The sequence below is a fragment of the Durio zibethinus genome, chromosome 1 (assembly GCF_047325235.1).
Source record: "Durio zibethinus cultivar Kanyao isolate XHJ-2024 chromosome 1, ASM4732523v1, whole genome shotgun sequence".
NCBI lineage: Eukaryota > Viridiplantae > Streptophyta > Magnoliopsida > Malvales > Malvaceae > Durio > Durio zibethinus.
The window spans coordinates 2,349,906-2,366,958 of NC_143162.1; the positions used below are offsets into that span (position 1 = coordinate 2,349,906).

The following is a 17,053-nucleotide window of genomic DNA, read 5'->3' on the forward strand; positions in this document are numbered from 1 at the left end:
GAAATAACATACAAGTAAGTCGTTGTCTCTTTTATGTATGATAGTACTATTAAATAATTGCCAAAACATGTCACAATTTTGAGGCATAGGCATTCACACCAACAATGTACACAAGGTATGAAAATGATTCAAAATATAATTTTAATGCTAATTTCTTCGACTGACAAGAAATATGGAAACAAACAATAAGCTCTTAACTCATGCCTCGAAATCCAACCGCACAGAGCAGCTTAAGTTTCTGCTAACCCGAAGAGTGTATCACAGTGATTAATTATTACACAAAAAGAAAAACTTGAGCTTGAGAAGATTTCTAGAATATTGGTGTTGATCAGAGAGCAGGAAACCGATTCTTTCTTGGCCTGTCGCCCCGTCATGAAAGAAAGATATTTCTGCCTCCGCAATCCGATACCGACAAGCAACCAGATATAACCATAGAGACCCAAGTCTACTACAGACTTAGCTTCTGTCTTAATGAGGAGATTACTAATGAAAGAAATATTGCACTTGACAGTGCTTTCAAACAAATGAACAAAAACATGAAATGTTTTGTTGCTTCAGCAATGCAATAATATTACAAGGAAAAATGGCCTAAGTAGGGGCAGAAGAAAAGCCCATTCAACTGTTTTCCAGGCCTTTCAATTTCATCTAAAATATCTACTATACAAAGTATTCCTTACCATCAAAGGATAGCAGCAACTTCAAATATTTATTCCCTGTGCAGTTGTTGGCTTGCCTACCCTGAAGACTTTGTAATGAATGTGAATTTACGGAGCCTGTTATCTTGTATCAGCCTCAAAATTAACGCTTTGGATGGTCCTGGGGCTGCACTTCATATTAATTGAGTTGAGAATACAACCACGAGCCATTTGGCTCTTCTCCTTATGCATCAAGGTTGTCTCCTTGACTTGTGATGATATGTCAGACAGGAAAAGACAAAGCTGTGATTAATTCAAGGCATAATGGACCCGCTCAAGGAGTTGCACGACCTTGTTGATGGGGATGGGTGAAGACGGTGGTTTTAAACTCAACTTATGTGTATCTGAAGATGCGATGGGAAATGATAATACATCCTCTTGTTGCATGCTTGTAAGCTCCAGGAATTGAGCGAGCATGTCACCATCAAGTATCTTCGGGACTCCAACCTTTTTCCAGACAAGCAAACACAGAAGGACAGTAAGAAAAGTGGCATGCTTTTCTGAATACCTAAATTAACATAAAAGAGGAGAATGAAGCAGCATGGAAAGACTATATTTTAAAGCCCCAACCACACTAACTGCCCCATTTTGCAATCACCAAATGACAGAAGAAGCATTAACATCTGAAAATAAGAGGATGATTGGGGAAAAAAGGAAAGAAAGAAACAGAGCACACCAAACAGCTAATATAGAGACTCAATTACTCCTAGATTTCAATAATTATTTTGCTGAATAAAACTAGAACCATTACAATTTTCATCACCTTCCACAAGGTTAATAATTAAAGTAACTAGTGCCTACTGCTCAGATTAAGTCTCTTTGAGAACTTTTTCTTACTGGGTTTTCACGGCTACGGTACTCATTATGATCATTGCCCAGTACAGGAGCAGTCAATGGATGGACAACGAGTCTAGCTTGGACAGCTTCCAGTAGTTCATGTTCCTCCCTACAATAGCATGCAATTTATCAAACTAATACCCCAAATCCAGACATAAATAAACATATCAGACCATATGAAAGCCTATGCATACTAATGACCAACCACATTTATTGACATCAACCTTGGCTCATAATTGAAATAGGTACACCCAGTCTAGTTCTATGCATAATTAAATGATCCAACACTTCAATGTCATAGAGTATTACTTTCCCTAGTATTAAAAACAAAGAAATTCTATTTCGTAAAATCATTTCACTTCTCTCCGATCACAACAAAGAGAGATACGAAATTTCACTAGAAATCAATTCTCTCATCTTTGATATTGCTTTTCATTTATCCTCTACATATCAATCCAAACACAATTTTATTTACCAGACAACCACCATAACGAAATACAGACTAGAGTGCCCTTCCATCAAATTTCATAAATCGATAAAATCCAAGAGTTTTAAACATGATAGTCATCAAGAATAATCCATACTAATAACAACTCAGCAGCCATCAATTTATATGGAATAGTTTAGTTAAATACACAATAGACAAAAGAAAATCTTTGAACAACCACCTAAAGGAAAGGCAATAGCAACAGCAAAATTCTATAATGTAATAAGTCTTGTTTACTTCATTAGTGTACAATGATTTCTATCAAAGCTTTAGCTACTTCCTCAGTCTCAAAAACATTGGTATGGTTTTGACCTTTCAAGGTGAAACATTTCATCTTTTACCTTTTAATTTTAACTTATTGATTAAAATAAAAAACAATCCCTAATACGCTAGATCAAAAGTTTTTCATATTTTTATTTTATAAAACATTAATTCAATAAAACATTTAAAATAGAGAGAGCCAAAAATGAAAATGTTCAACCGTAAAAGTTTAAAACTAAACCAATGCAGCATGAGTATATAATTAAATCCCAAGATAAAATTCCACACACGTAGATCTAAATCTTTTATCTCACTTTGATTCCCTAAGACAATCATTACTTGAAAAGGAAAAAGGAACAATCCTAAACCGACCCTCCAGTTCCATTATATAGAGTTACAGAGAACAATAGCATTCTTCAAGAGAAAGAGTAAAAGAGGTGAGAAGAAAAAAGGCCTATTTTGCCCCAAATATTAATCCATACCTTGATATTGGAATGAAGATCATTATGCTTCCTAGGAGCGTGCTGGCCATTATAGAATTGTGTGTAGGGTCAACACTTGCATTAAGTTCACAGATGTTCAACATATCATCAGCTGGAAGTTTGTAAATAAATGAACCCTACAGGAAAGTATATAGAATATCATCAAGGAGCTAGCTAAAAGGGAAAAATCATGTCCCAAAAAGAACAATTTAAGTATATAGAATATCATCGAGGAGCTAGCTAAAGGGCAAAAATCATGCCCGAAAAAGAACAATGTAAAGTATTTGCCTAAAGAAGATACAAAAGACAACATAACCACGGTATAATGCTCAGCATTTAAGCTCAGAAAAGGAGTCTCTAGAAAGCAGGGAAAACAAGAATTCTGCATGTCAGTCTGACCTATCAAAATGGTATTATCACAAAGGAACAACTTAATTTCAGTTTGATCAATCTATTTGAGAAGATATGTAGCAGACTAGAAATTCTTATTTATGTGTATTATTTTCATTTACCAGATAAAATCTGGTAGATCAAAAAAGCTACTGGAGATTTTTTTTTCTCTTCTTATGAATACTCTAGTAATTCCAAAAAAAAAAATTGTTACATTGAACTGAAAATAGCAACTAATTATAAAGACGATGTCTACCATTTATTTCAAATTAACAACATGTAACAGGTGAAATTCTATGCCAAAGAAAAAGTTTTAATAAAATACAGTTACTATCTAGTCAAAACAACAGATTCTAGCATATTTTGACTTCACATACTCAAAAAATCCAAGTTCAATGCTTGGGCTTGATGGTGCATATTTCTCAGGATAACCCTCCAATGGATTCCCAAAGAACTCCATACTTGAACAAATTGAATCAAGCTCCTCAGGATACAAAAAGGGGTCCCATGAATTATATAAAACAAACCGCTGCTTGGGGTTATATGCATCCAGAAAACAGTAATACCTCTACCACCAACTTTGAATTACTATACTAGATTTTCGTTATAGTAACTTCTTTTCACTCCATTCTCACCTTCCTCGTTACTTCTTTCCTATAAGCACTAAGTTCACGTGCAAGACTTCTATAATTAGATCAGTAGAACAACCAATTCAGTTAATATATTTCCTCTGAAAGCAACACAGTTTAAGTAGATCCTGGAATTTATGTAATCCTTTACAATTTCACTGATAATACCAGACATATTATAGTTGATAATGCCACCAAAAACAATGATCTTTACTTGGCCTAAAAATTTGCTAGCAGGATCTCATAAAACCTAAGGCACATTACCAAATGTCTCAAAAGAAAAAGTAATCATGAGGTTAAACAACTTGCCTTTCTGATGCTCATGGCAATCTCACCCATATAGTATGCACAAGTCAGTGTTAAGTTACGTTCTGGACTTGCATTATCTGGGGCATAAAAGAAAAATAAATACAGAAAGTAAGTTTTCCCTGCCAGAAGCACGAGCATACCAGCAGGTAAAATACAAGTTAACAGAATATCACACTGTCATTTTTTATTTCATCTCATTCTCACTCTCTTTGATTGTTTGGGCTAAGGGGTTAATCCCATTATGTCCTTGACACAGGCTAATAGGCTTTGTTAACATTCACCAACAAGATCTAATCACCACTGGTGCCAGCTCCACAAACAAAAAGGCAGGTAGTGCCAAGCAAGAATCCCTCTCCCCACTGATACTGATCCTAAAACACTACTTTCTCTCATAGTTTTATTATTCTACTCATCTCTTTCACTCCTTGAATGCTTCCTGTTTTTTACTTTGTCTTTTTCCAAGGTTTGGGCCCTTTTTGTTACTTAGGTTTTGAACTATTTTAATGTCTTGAAGGTAGTTGCTAGTTGGGTTTCCAGTTTTCCACATTCCCTCCTTGCACTTACAGTATTATTTCTCTTTTTCTTTTTTTTTTAATAAATACATTGCCCTTGGCATATATCTCCATAAGAAAATTACAATATGCAATGCTAAAAGTTGCTTATAATGAAAGAAAAAACAGAGAGGGAGAAAACCAATATGAATAAAATTCTCATTTAAGCAAGGAATATTGAAAAGAATTAAGGCTTTAGGATTTATCACTGCTATGTGTATATGGTCAAAGCAATTATAACGTCTCAATGATAAGATCTCAGCTGTATAAGTAATATTCAAAAATCCAAAGTTTTTCATTAGAATAGAATTTAGCATAGAAAATATATTTCCTATAACTACAAAAATATACATAAAAATTATTTTCATATGATTAATCATAACTTAATTAAATTGTATTTTAATGTAGTTGTATCAATTAATTAAACATAAAATTGTTATTGTTTAAGAAAACTTCAAAGATATGCTTTACTTATATAAATTATGTTTTACAAAGGATTCATTACTAACATAATAATACTTTTAGCACACTAACTGTATATATTGTTAAACTATTACAAAACTGTTTTTGCATAAAAAAATTGGCAACAGGTGGGTTAATAAGTCTTGTGATAAATAATTAAATAAATTTCTAAAGAAAATGATTTTCTTCCTTTGCACATTATGAGTCTATTTCCTCAACATTAAAGCCATAGCCTTTAGCCAACTGTAGCAAAAGATATTAAGAGAACTTGAAGAAGAAAAGTAGGCTTTACAGAACTTGAAGAATTAATATTATATAACAGGAAACTATAAACAGATTCCTCGTTTCACATAGAAGTTCACACAGAACTTACCTTCCAGACGATCTGAACACGACAAGACAGCAATGCTGCCCTTACGATCCGAAACAACAGCAGTATCAACATCTGTAAGAACACAATCAGCAACTAACCTCTGTGATGGGTCACAATACATTTGATCCAGTTTTTTGGTGTCCTAAAACATGAGAAAGCACAGTCAGTTCAGAACAAATGCAAAGACAATAATTTAATAACACCACATCCATGCAATTGGCAAGGGAGTTGGGGATGGTTACAAACAACTGCTTATGCTACGGTGGTGTGTGTTGGGTGGTATGAGGTGATCACCTAAAATCCATGGTAATCTATACATGGTGACTAGAATCATTAGATCACCGTGTTTGGTAAGACCTCAATGATCTTCCATGACAGTGACATATGATCACAAAGAGTGTTTAGTTTACTACCTTAGATGGTCATCTAAGTCCCATCCAAAAGGATGGGACCTTTTATCATCAAGATGAGGTAATATGTAAAATTAACTATAGTCAATATAACCTTTTTAATGTGTGAGCAAAATTGTAATTATTTTATATTTAGCTTTTACCTTTTCAAAATAATATTAATTGTACCAAACTTACAAAGAATTGCATGCTTTTTTTTAATGTTTTCTATATAATATAATTTTTTGTTTCATTTTTATTATAATTTTAATAGATCTAATTCAAATTCTTTTTCCCTAATTTACTTTATGAAAGTTAGTTTAGCTATCAATTAATATATTTTTGTATTTGTTAATTTAATAATTTAGTTATATCTTATACTATAAAGTAAATAAAATATTACTAATATTTTACAAATTGTTATCTTTTAAACAATATAGAAATTATTAACTTATTTAACCACTACAATATGGCTATTGGTACTTTCAGACAAAATAATAATTGAATTGTAGTAATACCAAACACAAAGATCTTTAATTCCAGAAAATTAATTATTATTAACTAAACAAGGTGATTCCAAATCACAAGTGACAAGATCACCAATAGTGATGAGATCACCATAGTGATTAGATTACCATCGTAGTCTCAAAAATCATACCAAAACTACCTATTATAAGCATTAGAGGACATGGTTGACATTGGAAACAAATTTACTGTTAAAAGTCTGCATTTTTTCTCACCTCATTATATGAATAGAAAAGAATGCCATCACGACAATCACCTACAGCAATTCTAGTAAAATGTGCAGTCAATGATGTTATCATAAACCGTGTCCTCGCTATTGCAAATCTTCTCACCCTTTGAGGATTATCACTTGGAAAAGCACATACGTAAAACTGAAAAAAGAGGACCAACATCTTCGTAAGCTAATTGATAGCATGACTCTGGCATATTAAAGGAATACATTATGATTTGTAACTTACAGCATTACCAGCAGATGCCAAGAAGTAACGGTCTAGATATGGACATATAGCAAGTACCATTCCAGGCCAGGTGGTTGTGTAAGCTAACCGTAACTGCCATACTTCAGTTTCTTCCAGTTTTATTCCATCACAGCTAGTATCATCTGGGCTACTGCAGATACTACTGCTTGATAGTTGTTCAGTGGCATGGCCAACAATTTCACAAAATGGTGAGTTTCGTTGAGAAGATGACCCAGCCATAGAAGAGAATGTCATTGAACCGCTATCTGAATTTTGCACATGTTCAATGCAGAGGACAATAAGACGGCCCTTGGTGCTGTAGCAGCAATGCCCAGTTATATATATGGAATTAAAAGCATATAATATACATAACTATAAAAAGGAAAATGAGAAAACTATCAAGTATTAGTCACCACACCTCTAAGCAAAGATACAATTTTAAGCATTTCAATACTGAAAAATAAGAAAAATAGGGATAACAAAGTAAATGAACCTTTCTGCTTCACCACTGGGCATTATTGCTGGACCAGGAGACAGGCTAGTTCCAATAACCAGAACCTGTTCATTTCCAGCCCTAATTAGCTCCATGCATTTTCCAGTTTCTCCAAGTTCGAGTTTGAAAGATGCCATCACAGACCCACTGAGGGGGTCTACACAACAAATATCAGAAGAACATGTGTCGTTACTTAGCTCAGTCCTCATCACAACCAAAAGCTTACTTTCACTATGATAAAGGACCTTCCGCGGAGTGCCTCCAAGATGAAACTTCTGCACATTAAGCCTCTTACTGTGCACCATCTCCACCTAAATCGTCATGTAATTGATCATACACATGAACCGAAAAGGAAAACAAAGAAGCATTTGAATGCAATACCTAGAAATTATAATATCATAAAACTAGAACAGCTAGTGACTTTGAGCCAATCATTCACCAGTTTGAAATTGGGCTGTTCTTATAATAAATAAGAACTACTTTTCTTATTAATCAGGGTTTCTTTCTTGAGAAGACAAAGGATCCAATAATATCAATTAAGTCATGTAAGACCACCTTTACTAAATTCCTAAAATGCCCACCACTACACCTACGTCAATCGACCACTCGGAGGTCCCTCATGACCTACTACTTGTTCATTCCTACAGCTCTCATGATAACATCCATCAGCAACCAACATCAATCAAAATTTCGCATACATTGCACTAATAGAAAGTTACATAGTTTCAGTTGATCAGGTAAATATTTAAATGCACACAATAGTTTTTATCCACTACCATGTGTTTGGATTTCCTTTACGTGACAAATCAGCTCAACATATGCAGGAAAACAAAAAGGCAAAAACCTATTCAGATAATAACAAAACACATAGACAGAGGAAAATATCCAAGACTCCAAGTATTTGTCAATTAATTCATATATTAGGGATAGATTATGGATACAATGCAAAACATCCAGGAAGACTCAGGATGGATAAGCATCAATGATAAGAACGACAACATCATATCCCAACTTTTGTAAAAGTGAACCAATTAGTTTAGAACTTAGAACCCTGCAAGTTCATTTATCATTTTGAATGGTTAACCAGCTTTATTTGACTCCATTTAGATATAGTGTGGGTATGGAAATGCTGAAATCAGGTTCACCCCATTCTATGCACTCATACAGATAGTAGAAGGAATCCAACTTGGGCAGGAATGGCAAGATGCCTTTCAATTAGACACCAATGATAGCTCTAAAAAGTTAAAGTTCCACATATAATATGTAGACCATCTAATTTTCCAACCTAATTTTTGTGATACTACAATATTCCAAAGACCAAGCAATCCACAAGAAAGCATTTAAATTCAATAATCTCATGCAAGCAATGCTAAAACCAATGAATCCATACCATTTTATATATGTTCAGAGGCAGACAGACAAATCTCACTGCATTTACGGAAGAGGGAAAGAAAACTTTGACAAACCCATAAACATATACAACCACAAATATCATGAACAAATAGTTCCTATCCAAGGTTTACTTCAGAGCATTTATTCCCAACAGTACCAATAAGTCAAGAAGCTAGTTTTCAAGGATGGAAATAAAAAACGAAAATCCTCAACAGACTGATAGCTAAACAACCACAGTAATTCAATGTTCTGTAGATAATGATTCTTACCAAATGTAAACTGTTTTCTGCAACAAATAAAACTCCTTTAGGGCATTCAACAGAACATACAGGGGTTGCATGCGTGGAAGGTTCAAATGATATAGAAGTATAAGAAAGGCTGTGCCTAGCCGTGTGCAATAACCAAGGTCTGTCACTGAGAGCTATAATATCAGCATCAAGTGAATCACTCAGGGGAACCAGGAAAACTGGGGTGATACCAATTCTACGAGTCGCGATCAACTGAAGAGTAATAGGAACATCATCTTTTTCACTCATATTAACAGCACACGTTTCTGAACCAAACAGATTTGCGGTCTTTGTATTTGACAAAACTCTCTCAACTTTTCCAAGAAAAGGACTAGAAAAACTACAACCATGTAATTCTGATGAAGAAGTCACAAAGGCAGAAGGCCACTCATACCGAAGCAGCATTCCATTCCTTAATCCTGACAGAACATAAAACTGATCAACTAATATTAGCCTAACGTCTTGAGGAATGCAACCACTGATTGCAGTTTCCATAGTACTTGTTAATGAAATTGTTCCAGTAGCAAGAATTTTTAGGCCTTGAGTTGTAAATGACAGAATTTCCACTGATGGCCTATGTGTACCAATAACAAAGGTAATATCCCTGCCAACTCCAACAGGAACAACGGCTCTGCCAAAATCATTCACCGGGTTTAAAGGAGAGCTTAAATGCTTTTGAGGTATTGATATGCACGATAACTCATACTGCAATCTCACATACTGCAATTCATATATTTCATAATGATATGCTGATAGTGATCTCACCCCAAGAATAAATAGAAAATATGGATTAGAAGTGGAGACAACTATCAAATTTTGCCCAACTGCCCCCAAACTGATACTTGTGTTATCTGGGGACCAAGTTGTGCAAACTGGAGAAGACAAAGGAATACCTTCAGAATGGGCAGCCTTTGTAGGCAAACAAAGCCTAATTGCATTTTGGTGAATTTGGACAAGCTGGCCATCACCCACAAGACCACATGCCAAAGTACAGACATCAGGTTGGAAACCAACTGAATCAGTAACATCAGTAAAGCTTAATCCAACTGACAGTACTCTGGTCTCTTCAACAAATGATAGCACAAGAAAAGAATGATAAGGATCTGTTACTTTCATCCGAACTGTCCAAGTTCCACTTATGCCTTGGTAAATGGGGGCAGTCCTCAAAAGCTTTTCTATGCTTATACCACTTCGTATAATTCTTAATGATCCCTCTGGTGCAACACCACAGCATGCAAACATTTGATCACATTTCTCCCCATGGTAATCCACTATTGACATGTCAAAGATTGGCACTATATTTTGAATAGGACTTGTGTATATTAGCCTCTCACTTTCTACCTTAAGGACCAGACCATCCCCCATTTCTACAATTGCTGCCAGGAACCCACCATCAACCCACAAAAGGGACTTGCAAGGTTGACTTCTGTAGAGGCAATCAGATACATTCACTTTAGGACCATCAGAATCAAATGAAATCTCAATCATGAAAAATTCTCCAGTATCAAGACAAAAAATCATCCTCGGACATCTATCACTTTTCGGTTCCCAACTAAATGAGCATACATGTTTGCAAGTTGATTTTCCATCGCCATTGTCATCATCTATACACATTGGATCATAATCACTTAGCTGCAATAAAGCACATGCAGCAACATTAAATAAACCATCATCATCAACATCATGTGCTACACATAACTCTTCAAGACAATTCTGTTCCTCTAGTGCATGGGCTGAAAAGTCTAAGGTTGTTCTATACACACAATTGGGATTGTGTGCATCCCTAAGATCCATCAAGAGTGCATCACCAACCCTCAACAGGAATGCATAGCCACAGGAATGAGGAACTTCAACAATGTTATGTGCTAGTGGTCCAGCTTCAAGATACTGTGAAAGGACGTAAACTGCATGTTCTTTAATATTCCATCCCAGCAAAACCAGTTCATTCAGGACATTTCCTTTCCTGCAGCAACAAAAAGTAACCCTTCCTTAGACTAGCCTAACCAAATATATATATATATATATATATATATATATAAATTATCCCATAAGAACACAAATAAACTATAAATGTGACTATTTCCTAGATGGTAATTATACATTCAGTTCATACCTATTTAGAACAATGGCTAGAACGGGATTGTGATCCTTATTTGGTTGGACAGAACCTTTTGAAACAAAGCACATGCTCCATATTGTACCGCGTATAATAGTTCTTTGGGTAGTTCTGGTAGAACTACCACTGCCGTCATTCTCAGGAGGATAAAATATTCTCTGAAACACTCACAAATAAGACCTCATAACTCCATATATACAGTAAAACAGAAGTCACCAACAAAATGCCGCCAAAACATTAAATCTAGTCTGAAAAAGCACTACCTTATCAATAATATCATCTCCATCAGACATTGAAAGAGAAAAAAGAGCCAATCGGTCTTCATAAGCACTAGTAGCAATGAAACAACCTCTGTAAAAGGAAAATCAGGTAAGTTAGGGTCATACACTGCATTGCTAGATACAATATTTCTTCAGTTTTTTCAAAATTAATCCAGTTTCCACAAGCAGAGACAGATAAGAAAATAAAATACACACAGCTTAGTCATTGGCACAATTCAACTTACGTGGAATCAACAGCTAGCATTCTTCCAAGTTGATACCTTGAGTTTCCAGGATCAGAAAGCTGAACAAGGGCCACGGGGAAAAACCTATCTCAAAAAATATGTATTATCATAGTCAAAGTAAACATACCACATTGTCAACAGTAGAGCAATTAAGCAGGTTCATTTTCACCATGGAAAATGTAACTTAAGGATAGAAAATAAAACCTGTGCATCTCATTACAAAATGTGAGAAATGATAGCTTTCCAGAATCAGAAATAACAATCAGCAGGTCTTTCCCACGCATCTAAATAAAGAAAAAGAAGAAAATTAATTCAAAACAAAATTCTACTATAATTGTATTGCAGAAAACTGCTTCATGGCATACTAGCTTTTCTCCACTACAACAATAACAACAACAACAAAAAACTAAGTTTTATATCCAATAATTCTGGGGTCGGCTACTAGCTTTTCTCCACTCTAAAAATTTTTTTATTAACAAAAAAAAAAATAAAGCAAGAAATCACTTCACTCTGACAAATTAAAGGCAAGATGTTATGTCATACAATGCTACCATTATAAGTTTCAGTGTAGACCTGAGAATTTCGTGCAGAGACCTTCTCATTCCAGGGGAGAATGGCAAGATCCTTTATTGTACCAAAGACAGGCTGCTCACAGACAGATGTTGCAATACCATCTTCACCAATTATTACCAACTCTATGGACGTCTCCTGAATAAAACACCATCAAACAATCAGTTCAGAAGCAAGAAGTTCATCTGATACAACAAAGAGTCACGCTCAAAGCAGAACAAACTTAGACAGCTTTCTCGGGGATTAGATCAATGATCCAAAAAAATCCTAATCCATAACCCTTTATGCCTTTCATCTAAACCTATGTGAGTGAAGTTTCCGATTTTCCATATTTATTCATTATTTATATTCCATTTTTAAAAAACCAATGCCAACCCAATTTCCATATTGGCTCATGATGCCACTATTCCACAACAATAAGACCCTTTATTTTTTTTAGATTGTTTTTCCAAGACAACTCTAAAACTAAAATTGTCGCTGCATATAATTCATTTCCAAGCATAAATTGAAACGAATGATAGTCACCTAATTAGTTACTAAATTATTTTATCTTCATGAGAATGCCTACCTCAACTATTGCATTGAGTCACTGACTGAGTCAAGTTGTGAAAAACACAATTTTTTTACCTAGTGATCTCCAGGAATTAAATTACTGTACTTTCCTTATATAATGTTCAATTAAAGTCAAAAGACATTAAGGAGAGAAGAGTACTTTAAATTTTTTAACATTATTCTCTCTCCATTATCTACAATTCTCCCAATTTTCTGAAGTAATTTTTACAGTAAATCATTAAAAAGTATTTTGCTCATGCATAATGTGCGGTTTGCAAGTATGCAAGTGTGTGTTGATATGATTCCCTAATATGGAATTCAAGCAAATTTATAATCTGAAGTCAAAAGATCAAAGTATCATCGTCCATTAGTATCATCATCCATTATGAATAATGAGTAAGCTGATAAAAACAATATAAACAACTAAATGGCTATAGATTCCAAGAGACGCATGACAAATTAAAAGTCGGAACTATAAGATAAACTAAAAATATTAGAAAGGACAATTTTTCGAGCATGGGGACTTTAAGAAGAGCTTAAGCTTGTTATTATGGAAATGTTATAGGCAGGGTTAATGGCAGCACAAGCGCTTTGATGACCCAAGAAAATCAGTTTGAATGCCAGTAATTTCCAGTTCATATATAGAACAAAACACCTAGTGGAAAAGTGAAAACAATATCAAAACAGTAAAAAAATTATAAGGAATATTTAAACTCTTTTCCTATTGGAATTTATCTCTTACAAATTAAGATTAGACCACGCATAGTGTACTTTAAGAACTAAATTTAAAGCCTAACCAAACAGAAACCCTTAAAATTAAAAAAAAAAAAAGAAAAAGAAATACGGTCTAAATGCAAGTCGATTATTGTTTCTACTTTCTACTAGTAAGAAAATTGATCGAATTCCATGACTAAAAACTACAACTAATAGAAAACCAGGAAAACAAGTAAGGACCTTGCCGAAAACGACGTCGAAGGAAGAAGGAGAGCGGAGGTGACCGTAAGCAACCTGGAGGACAACGCTTCCTCTGAGAACGCACTTTGCAAGGTAGTTAACGCCTTGGGAAGAAGCAGTCGCCGATGACGACGATGATGAAGAGGAAGATGCCTTTGCGGTTGAGCACTCTTCCTCCGAGAGCGCCATTTACCTTTTTTTTTTTTCGGAGTGAAAGGGCTAGGGTTTATCTCTTTCCTGATCGGATTTTTGTTTTTGAATTCCACTTATTGTTTATGGAGAAGAGAAGGATTTTTAATCTTTAGGTTACAGTTGTAGAGGAAAGGTTTGGTGAGGAGAGTGGCTCCAATTCCATGAGGTGCGTAAGAATAAACATCCGAGGTTTTCTTCCGTCAAGAGTCTACAATTCAATTTTTTTTTCTTAATTTAGTAATTTATTGGAATCACCGTGATTTAAACAGGCGGATGTAACGGAGACAGAAAAAGCAAATTACGCATTTTAATAATAACATACACGAAGGGTATTTTTTTAATTTCCAATCTATACTTAACTTCTAATCTCTATCTAAGTTAAAATCCTTTTGAATTAATTTTGAATTAAATCATATCTAAATTACACGAGATCGATATTAAAAATAATAATCGAATATTAAATCAAAACAAAATCAAATGAAATTATTAAAAAATCAAATCAAAATGAACCGAACATAAACTCGTCTCCATCCGTCTTGTTCCCATCCTTCAATCTACCTAACTCCCTAAAACGGGCATTAAAAAATGAAATATGAAGATAAATGAAAATAAATCAAACCAATGCGAATTTTTTGGTACATATAATATTGATCTACAGTACACAATGGAAAATAATCCCTTCCCGTCCCAAGATTCAAACTTGTATTTTAAAGCCCTGGTGAGATTTGGAATCAAAAGTTACGAGTAAAATGACTAAACTAAACTGCTGAATGAAACGAAAATGGTATGACAAATTGTCAATCCTAGATGGTTTTACAGTCTGCAAGTGGTTTCAATACATTTATAGACCGAGATACATTCCTCTTGAATGAAAATGAAACTGACATGCTTTTAACTACAATCCATCTATATTTCAGACTCCAAGGATTCCAGGGAAACATAAGATTTGTTTATGGAATGGACATCATGACAAAAGCAATTTGCAACAAAAGCTCAAACTCAGTCTGCTACTGTCCATCTAAGGTCCCGAGTGACTCCTTGAGCAGCCTTTGTGCTTCTTCTCGCCTCCTGGCAAAGAAACCATATGTCAGAACCATGCAACTGAACTACGTCATTTGCTAACACTACCATTAGGTGTAAGAAATAGTATGCAAACAATTGCCGGCTATTAGCACAACAAAGCAACAAGCAGTCCTGGCCACATAACAACATGGCTTTAAATGCAAGAAACTCCAGCCATATGCCTAAACTAGTTAGGTTAATGTTTGAGAAGGGCATTTAGTATGGTAATGACATTGAAAGATCTCATAACCACAGAATTCTTTGGGGAATGTCTCTGTCTCTTGTGAAGAGGAAATGCAATTAAGTCGATAAATAACATAAGGGTAGTAACTCTTCTACATTCTTGGAGTAAAATTACCCCTAGTGAATGAGTGACAAGGAAAAAAAAAACACACACGCACACAATAGAAGATTCAATTTCATTCCAAGGCCGTTGACCATTTTCCACAAGATGCATAACAAAGCATTACCATAATCATTGTAATTATAGCAAAATTCAAATTGCTATAAATGATCTTATTCCGTATAGATCTTCTAAGCAACTATTTATTAAAAGCATGCTCAAAGATCAAATCAAACTCCTTAACGAGGCATTACCATAATCTTCGTAATGATAGTAAAATTCAAATTGCTATAATTGATCTTATTCCATATAAATCTTCTAAGCAACTATTTATTAAAAGCATGCTCAAAGAACAAATCAAGCTCTTTTGGCAGAAAATTGATTTTGGGGCAGTTTCTGAGCTTGTTTAGGAACATACCTTTTAATATCCTCCAGAGCCTGTTTACGGCGCTGTATCTGAAGTTCTAGAATGTGAACTAGTGTTGCTCTAGCCTGCATAAACAAAATACAAACATAGAACCAAATGAATTCAAAAGTATTTACCCAAAAAAAAATAAAAAAGCATCCAGATAATGCAACAATGTTTTACCTGATGAGGACGCAATGAGTTGAGCAAGTGGTGCAAGTTCTTGAACATAAGAGATATCTCCTCCACTCGTCTTGCATATTGTGATGGTCTCTCAACAAGAACATCAGCAAGCTCCAAAATATGTAGTTGCAATTCTCTGTTAAGCGACCTTAATTCCTTCTTGAAATCTAAAAATGGTCAAAATATTTATCAATAAGTATCTCATATAATCCATTTTACTCATCAAAGAGAAAAATATTGATGAGAGAATTGGATTATCCAACTATGCTATAGCCATAAAAACCTGCAGAAAGAACAAGTATTAAGTATAAATTGCATGAAAAATTCATTAAAAAATGTCTCCTAATTTTCCACATACCCTTAATGTCATCCCATTCATAATATCATCTTATCTTATCTTATCATAATCTTATACACCAAACATACCCTTAATGTTTTCACAAAATCAAAGAAACAAAAATGAAAAAGCAAGAACAAGAAATTACCAATATTGGGTCCTTTGGAATAGAGTTGCCGTACGCCTTGATCTTCCAAGCTTGGAAGTACATCATCAGTCTACACCAAAAAGAAACACCAATAATTCAGAGCCGATCCAATTAATAATACTAGTAAGTAATTTACAGATAAAAGGGGAAAACTAACGGTGTAATTGCCGCCAAAGCAAAGGTAGGTGCCTTCGATTGGTGGCGGAGGCTCCGGTGCCGATTTAGGGTTTTGCAAGTAATCTTTGTAGAGCCTGTAATACGGCGGTGGTGGAGGGTACGTAGCTGTTGCCATCGCTAGTCACCCTAACACTTCCAAAAAAATTTAAAAATATAAATTTCAATAAATCTTTGGGATTAAGATTGCTGCAGATTAAAATTTAAAAAACCAAGCTTGGTAGTATGCAATACCTATCACTAAACTTTGAAATTGAACAGTGAAAAAGATAGAGAGAAACGTTAAAAAAGAAAAATTAGGGTTTTTCTTAATAGCGAGTGGTAAATTTGTAAATAACTAATTGAAAGATATGCATAAAAAGAAACTCAACTCGTTTGACTTCTTGAGTTGCTCGAGCTACATTCGACAGCAACCGAGTTGAGCGGTTTGAGTTTTTATCGATCAAGACAAAGATAGAGATGGAAAAACAACGACCGGTTCTAAATGAAAC

The 17,053-nt window shown here is 34.6% G+C and overlaps 2 protein-coding genes across 9 annotated transcripts; both read right to left on the bottom strand.

Annotated features, from left to right (window-relative positions):
- Positions 1–118: 118 nt before the first annotated feature.
- On the bottom strand, positions 119–14,126 carry LOC111311605 (Cleavage and polyadenylation specificity factor (CPSF) A subunit protein). 5 transcript variants are annotated; one of them, XR_016340887.1, is made up of 15 exons: positions 13,718–14,126; positions 12,215–12,349; positions 11,846–11,925; positions 11,642–11,725; positions 11,400–11,487; positions 11,134–11,294; positions 9,003–10,983; positions 7,342–7,652; positions 6,857–7,164; positions 6,606–6,761; positions 5,477–5,618; positions 4,091–4,167; positions 2,763–2,899; positions 1,533–1,641; positions 119–1,142 (listed from the first exon to the last, which is right to left on the bottom strand). XR_016340887.1 is itself a non-coding variant. In XM_022911124.2 (15 exons), the coding sequence occupies exons 1-15, from the start codon at positions 13,904–13,906 to the stop codon at positions 945–947; spliced, it is 4,164 nt and encodes a 1,387-aa protein (XP_022766859.2). In that variant the 5' UTR covers positions 13,907–14,126; the 3' UTR covers positions 119–944. The 5 variants fall into 5 exon arrangements, 2 of the variants coding, with proteins under 2 accessions (XP_022766859.2, XP_089614428.1); XM_022911124.2 differs by having other exon boundaries at positions 6,849–7,164; XM_089758302.1 differs by lacking the exon at positions 1,533–1,641 and having other exon boundaries at positions 488–1,142; positions 6,849–7,164.
- A 392-nt stretch (positions 14,127–14,518) lies between these two features.
- LOC111311610 (mediator of RNA polymerase II transcription subunit 7a) lies at positions 14,519–17,030 on the bottom strand. 4 transcript variants are annotated; one of them, XM_022911137.2, is made up of 6 exons: positions 16,934–17,030; positions 16,546–16,691; positions 16,389–16,458; positions 15,904–16,070; positions 15,733–15,806; positions 14,519–14,977 (listed from the first exon to the last, which is right to left on the bottom strand). In XM_022911137.2, exons 2-6 carry the CDS (start codon positions 16,678–16,680, stop codon positions 14,917–14,919), a joined length of 507 nt encoding a protein of 168 aa, XP_022766872.2. In that variant the 5' UTR covers positions 16,681–16,691; positions 16,934–17,030; the 3' UTR covers positions 14,519–14,916. The 4 variants fall into 4 exon arrangements, with proteins under 4 accessions (XP_022766872.2, XP_022766873.2, XP_022766870.2 ...); XM_022911138.2 differs by having other exon boundaries at positions 16,546–16,697; positions 16,934–17,017; XM_022911135.2 differs by having other exon boundaries at positions 16,546–16,697; positions 16,797–16,970.
- Positions 17,031–17,053: the final 23 nt, after the last annotated feature.

Bases quoted from the DNA above. Each gene is read 5' to 3' on its own strand.
- LOC111311605 (XM_022911124.2), bottom strand. From the start codon at position 13,906: ATGGCGCTCTCGGAGGAAGAGTGCTCAACCGCAAAGGCATCTTCCTCT. The intron at 11,295-11,399 runs GTAGTGCTTTTT...TGAGTGTTTCAG, and splicing joins GAGATGATATTATTGATAAG to AGAATATTTTATCCTCCTGA. The intron at 10,984-11,133 runs GTATGAACTGAA...TTGTTGCTGCAG, and splicing joins CTAGCCATTGTTCTAAATAG to GAAAGGAAATGTCCTGAATG.
- LOC111311610 (XM_022911137.2), bottom strand. From the start codon at position 16,680: ATGGCAACAGCTACGTACCCTCCACCACCGCCGTATTACAGGCTCTAC. The intron at 16,071-16,388 runs GTAATTTCTTGT...GACCATTTTTAG, and splicing joins TTCCAAAGGACCCAATATTG to ATTTCAAGAAGGAATTAAGG. The intron at 15,807-15,903 runs GTAAAACATTGT...TTGTTTATGCAG, and splicing joins ACTCATTGCGTCCTCATCAG to GCTAGAGCAACACTAGTTCA.